Here is a 6,240-nt window from a genome sequence, read left to right as displayed (position 1 = left end):
TATTCCAGAGAGAGAACAAGGTATCTCTTTATATAGAGAGAGATTTGGAGAGAGGAGAGAGATTTGGGTGAATCTGATAATTGGGAGAGATGGGGAGGGGAAAGATTGAGATGGCCAAGATCGAGAATGTGACTAGCAGGCAAGTGACTTTCTCCAAGCGACGTGCTGGTTTGATGAAGAAGGCTTATGAGCTGTCCGTTCTGTGTGAGGCTGAGATTGCTGTCATTGTTTTCTCCAGCACTGGCAAGCTTTTTGAGTTTGCTAGTTCCAGGTCTCTCTCTCTCTCTCTCTCTCTCTCTCTCTCTCTCTCCCCCCCCCTCTCTCTCTCTCTCGATTTGCTACTGAATCTGTTTAAATCAAGCTTTAATTGTTTTTATCTGGTTTAAGAAAGAGTAGATTTAATGTGGTTGCTAATCTTTGTTGTTAAGAACTTAATCAGGTAAATATACATGCTTGTTTATATGATTTTATTTGCAATTTTTGGCTGAATTGACAGAAATCTTCTTGTTACATGTTACTATTATAAAATGGAGAGTTGAGTCAAGTCAACAACATGCTTTGATGTGAACAGTGTGCTGTCATGTATCGTTGAGACTGAAACTCGATACATATATTTGAGTAATCTTTGAAGGCGAGAGACTAATTTTAATGGTTCCAAGTAACAAATGAAACCACAGAAGATATCTGAATGAATGTTTGGTTTTGTAGAAGATATTTGATGTTTGGCATGTTTGCTGGACCTCTATTAATGGATTGAGCTTAGATGAGAAATTGGGCTTGAAAAGGCTCTTTAATTCATACGGTCGAGTGATACGTGTGTCTAAGATTTGAAATACCTTACAGATCCTCATATCAGTAATTAGGACCAGTGCTTGTTCAGAGCAACTTTTGATTTGGACTAAGATTATGATCACTGGAAGGATACATCACCTGATTGAAATCGGGTTTACAAAATGTTGGTTTGGTTTCAATTCATGTGTTTTCATTCGGTTTTTAAACCCAAAACTGTATAAGAAGAACCACATTCTTTTAAAGAACAAATAATTTCCATCATTATGGTCACTAAATTTTGTTAGTTAGTTGGGGCTTAGAATGAACTAAAATGCCTAATCTTCAACCTTGCATTAATGGAGGATTTCGCACCGGAGAGAACAAGGGTGGAGTGAAGATTATTTTACCTAAAAATCTTTTGCCATATTGATACGTTCTTTATAAGTAATATTATAAACTCGTCTATTAAGTAGTTGACCTTTAAATGAACAGTCGCTTGCATTTTTCTGAAAATAATTATGACTAAAAATTATTCGGTGGGAGGGCTTGCGTCAGCAGATTACCTAGTTCTTTGTCAATATCTTTTCAGTAAATCAAATTAGTATAGTACTCGAATATTATCCAAAAGAGGCAAATACAAGTATTTATTCATGTTTTGTTTTTGTTCAATCTTGCGCGCAGCTGTTTCCTTTGTTGGTTAGTATAATCATATTCTGAGTGTTTATCATTACTTCGCTATTGCAGTATGGATCAGACACTTGCAAGGTATAGCAAATGTCTGGAAACGTCTGGAAATTCTGCTGACGTCGTGCATGAGGTACCGGTATGTATCATTCTTATTTCGAATATTTTTGGCTTTTTTCTTCTCCGTCTAGCCCACCACATAATGCCACATATGCTAAAATGAAGTAGAATTAAAAAGTGCCGCACCTCTTTAATTAGAAACTTCAGTAACTAGATGCACCCAGTGGCGGAGGCATGTTGTGCCCTCCGGGGGCATGTGCCCCCTGGATTAAAAAAACGTATTTTTCATGTAAAACCAGCGTATATTATATTGAAAACATACAATTTTAACCCTCATGTAACTTCTAATACCCAAATTTGATATCATTATTTTATTATTGAAAGTATTTTTTTCTTATATTCTTTTCACAAAAGTCGAAAGGTAAAATGAAGGCTCAAAAGATATCACTAGTAGTCTCCCTCATTTAGTTCATTCGCTCGTTACGGCTAAAAAAAATTTAATGTGCCCCCTTCACCGGTAAGTTCTGGCTCCCCCACTGGATGCACCAGAATTGATACAAAATTTTCCTTCTATTATTTGAGTTATTTAGTGTCTGCTGACAGTAACGATGTCAAGATAAAAGATCCTAAGCTTCTGACTTCTGAGGCAGTTATTCATAACATATCCTGTGTCTTTTTTATGTATTCAACTATAGTTAACATTGGTTCTCTGCAAAAGTGCCATTAAAATAAAATCTCACTATCACCCTATGTTGACGAATATGCAATGCATTAGAAGCTAGGCGGGTCCTTTGATGAACGGGAAAGTTACTATCATGTGACTAGCATGGTAATCATATCTATAGATGAGATGCTCATTTTGGTTGAATATTCTGTCAAGTTTTACTAAGCTATATACTTACTGTTTATTTTTCTTGATGTATTGTGTTCGAGAAGAAGGAAGTTCAGGTAGTTCAGGGTCTAAAAGAGGAGATGGCAGATCTCAAGATGAAAAACAAGTAAGTTTCCTTTTAGCTTGTGAAGTAGTCAAACACTTGTATGGAAGAGTGTACTTATTGTGGTCATGTTTTTCATCTTTCGTAGGCAGATATTGGGAAAGGACCTTAGCGGTTTAGGCTTAAAAGAATTGCAGCAGTTAGAACAGCTCTTCAATGAAGGGTTATTATCTCTGAAGGACAGAAAGGTTTCATTACGTGTCCACCTGTAACTCAGTATCTATTAAGTGAAGTGTTTTATGCAGAAAGACAGGTTTCTTAACTGAATGATCAATTATCTCAGGAACAATTACTGAAGGAGCAACTGGAAGTATCAAGGGAAAAGGCAAGAGTTTACAGTGTTGATCAGCTATATGTGATAGAAGAAATAATTTGTATTTATTTCACCTTAAAGAACGATGAGATATAAATATGGTTGTTAATAAATATAGTTACCTATAGAAGTGGCATCCTGTTTAGATTTATTTACCTACTGGCAACAAATTCATAGATTACTGAAATAAAATAGAGTCCTGCAATTTATTGAGAGAATAAATGAAATTAGTCTCCTGCAAGTCTAGTGTCAATATGTAGAAGAAGCATGATGCTATTTTACGTAGAACGACAAAATTTAGTACTATTATATATGTGTTGTTGCATTTACCACTGCGATGAAAGACAACAGTTGCCATTGCATTACTGAGATAACCTTATTATATTTTTTTTCCACTTCCCTTGCTACCAGGAACAGAAGGTCAGCATGGAGAATGCTAATCTGCGCAGAAAGGTAAATCATTTATCCTCGAGAAAGATTCCTTTCATGTCTCTCTCATATATGTGATTCTAAAATCAGATTGTAGTACTACCATTTTTGTTTCATCTACTGTTTTAATGTTTCAAATATGATTGCAGATTGAGGAGCTTCAAAGTTATTTTCCACAAAATGCACTCCCTGAGTCTGGCTACCTTGAGTACCATGACGTGCCAAGGAAATATTCTCCAATTAAACATGTACCCGCAAGTCTGGAAACAGATTGCCAACCTGATGCTGAAAACACAGATATGATGACCGCCTAGTTCCTTGGGTAATTCATTTAATTTTTTGGATCATCGTGCTTTATCCCCCCACCCCAATCTAGAAAATTATTTATTAGCTGATGTATGCTGTTTTCGGCTGTTAGATTTCTCTCAGTCTTCTATCTCTTATATACAATAACATGTTATATTGTTCAGTCCGCCTCATTTAGTCTTTCTGCATGCAGTCCCCCTCCTGAGAACAATCAACGAAAGAGGAAGACTCCGGAGCAAGAAACTGAAACTCCTTCTGGTACTTTTGACAGTCAGATTGACTGATGATTCTTGCCTTTAGTTGTTTGCCGAAAACCATTTTGAAAATGGAAGTTCTAAATACATAGGTGATGCTCATTTTATGACAAAACGTTTCTTGTGGGGAAAATTTTTAAGACAATAGTTGCAGTGTCTTTTTTCCTGTTTCCCGGTAAACCATTACTGGGGGGAAAATATTGAAACTGAGTAAAAGCCAATTATAGGCTGGATCACATGAATAATTTGCTGGGGTTTTTTTTTGCCGTTAAATTTGCTGTTTTTTGTTTCGTCAGAGTAATGTCAGATTAAGTAGCAGTTTCCTTCCCTTTATTTACTTTCTACTTTGGAGATGCTTTAAGAAGAATATGTGCTAATCTCTGGGGCAACCTCTGTTCCTGATCTTCTGAGAAGCATATGTGCTAATCTTCTTGTCTCGATTGTGTTTGCTTTTATTTGTAATTCAATGTCAAATTATTGATTATAGTTACTACATTGCTGCGATCAGACTCCAGAGAGAAATTCTTGAGACCAACATGATTAGCTAGTGAAAACCCTCATTCGCAGCAACCATTTGAGTAGCAAGAAGCTCATATTCTAGCATTCACCAACACTGAGCTTCTTCTTCCATTCTTTTTGTAACAAGTTACGTGAAAATTTTACTCGTCTCTCAGAAGTAGTATTCAGGCTCTTTTTTCCCCCTTAATTTTCGTTCAGTTTATCTTATAAAATTCTCTAGTTCCATATCTTTTATTCAACTTTCACTTTTACTCTTTCTTTCTTCATATTTATTGCCCACAGTTTTTATACAATCTTCCTGTCAATCGTGTCTTGTTTTGTTGTGTAATTGTTTGGTGTGGTCTACTTGGTGTTCATGTGAAATCCGTGTCGGCTACGTTTTACAATTCGTGTATTTAATGTTGATTTCATATGAGTTTTGAAATGTGTCATGTAATTTTTGTGTATATTTATTATAAATATAATAATAATATTCAATCAAAATATATTTTAAGAATATATTTTTTACATATTATTTTTATATTATTTTCAGAACTGATTCTGCAAAAGAATAATTCTGGATGATTATTATTCTGTTATAGAATCATGTTGAGATATTGCATAATTTTAAATGATTTTTGGAATAAAAGAATTACATAACTTTGTTTTCGATTAATAATTATAATTTGTAATTATATTCCAATATATATATATATATATATATATATATATATATATATATATATATATATTATGTATATATTTATAATGGTGTGCTACGTAACTCCATATAAGAGGTATGCTATGGAGTGTTACCCATATATATATATATATATATATATATATATATATATATATATATATATATATATATATATATATATATATATATATATATATATATAAACACACACACACTTACGAGATCTTAAACTCCATGTTTTATATAAAATATAATATTTTTCTCTATTTATATAGATGTTGTTGGTTGCTTGACATACGTGGATGACATTGAAACTGTCAATCGCGGTGGAAAAATAGAGATCAAGGAATTGTGACAAATTAGTAAGATATTAAAAAGTTGTTTTAAATCATTAATTACATATAGAAATTTACTTTCATTTTTTGACTCATGAATTATAGTCCAATTTTGCAATTTTATATATTAATATTGGTATTGCGTTGAGATGTTTATATTATAAAATTTATTTTATTCTACAAATAATAATTTTGAAGCATTAATATAATTTTTATAGACCGTTGCAAATTTATTTTATTCTACAGATTTAATTTTGAATTATTAATATAATTTTTATAGGTCGCCGCAACGCGCGACTTCTCAACTAGCTTAATAGGAAAAAAAAGAGGAAACTCAGATTCATTTTGCGCGGCTGCCCTCTCGAGAATTTACTAAATACATTATCTTCTCACTTGATTTCCAAATTTCTAGATATGATCAATCCATTGATTATCATTTTATTTTTATCACTTTTTATTCATGGATTTCTTGATTGTTGAATAAATTGTTAGTTTTTAATCTTTTTGTATCTTTTGTATGATAATATGGTTTATTGGGGGTTCCTCAAGAATTGAGTTTGAAGGGTGCTTTCTTTTATCTTGTATAATCTTTTTTGAATATTCTTTTATATAGTTATTTTGTGTATCGAAAAATATTATTTATGCAACATTTCCACAATACCTGTATACTCAGTTCAAACATGTTTTAAGTGAAGGCTGTTTATACAGTATTGAAAAGAAAAAGTTGTTGTAAGTTAAGATAATTATAAACCGCTATCTAAAGGATTTGAATTGATGTTTCTCCGGACAACCAATCCAAAGAAATTGGAGGAAAGATTCACTGGTATACCCGTGCATGAATTTAAGTTCATACGTCAATGTTCGTATTAATGAGGATATACTCTCAGGAGAT

At 33.0% G+C, this 6,240-nt stretch overlaps 1 protein-coding gene across 1 annotated transcript; it reads left to right on the top strand.

Annotated features, from left to right (window-relative positions):
- LOC108201243 (agamous-like MADS-box protein AGL15) lies at nt 1–3,566 on the top strand. Its single transcript, XM_017369536.2, has 7 exons — nt 1–271; nt 1,516–1,594; nt 2,449–2,513; nt 2,599–2,698; nt 2,794–2,835; nt 3,235–3,276; nt 3,402–3,566. Exons 1-7 carry the CDS (start codon nt 90–92, stop codon nt 3,564–3,566), a joined length of 675 nt encoding a protein of 224 aa, XP_017225025.2. The 5' UTR covers nt 1–89.
- Nucleotides 3,567–6,240: the final 2,674 nt, after the last annotated feature.

Source organism: Daucus carota, chromosome 9, assembly GCF_001625215.2.
Source record: "Daucus carota subsp. sativus chromosome 9, DH1 v3.0, whole genome shotgun sequence".
Taxonomy (NCBI): domain Eukaryota; kingdom Viridiplantae; phylum Streptophyta; class Magnoliopsida; order Apiales; family Apiaceae; genus Daucus; species Daucus carota.
This window is presented reverse-complemented; position numbering and strand designations above follow the sequence as displayed.

Bases quoted from the DNA above. Each gene is read 5' to 3' on its own strand.
- LOC108201243 (XM_017369536.2), top strand. From the start codon at position 90: ATGGGGAGGGGAAAGATTGAGATGGCCAAGATCGAGAATGTGACTAGC. The intron at 272-1,515 runs GTCTCTCTCTCT...TCGCTATTGCAG, and splicing joins TTTGAGTTTGCTAGTTCCAG to TATGGATCAGACACTTGCAA. The intron at 2,514-2,598 runs GTAAGTTTCCTT...CATCTTTCGTAG, and splicing joins GATCTCAAGATGAAAAACAA to GCAGATATTGGGAAAGGACC.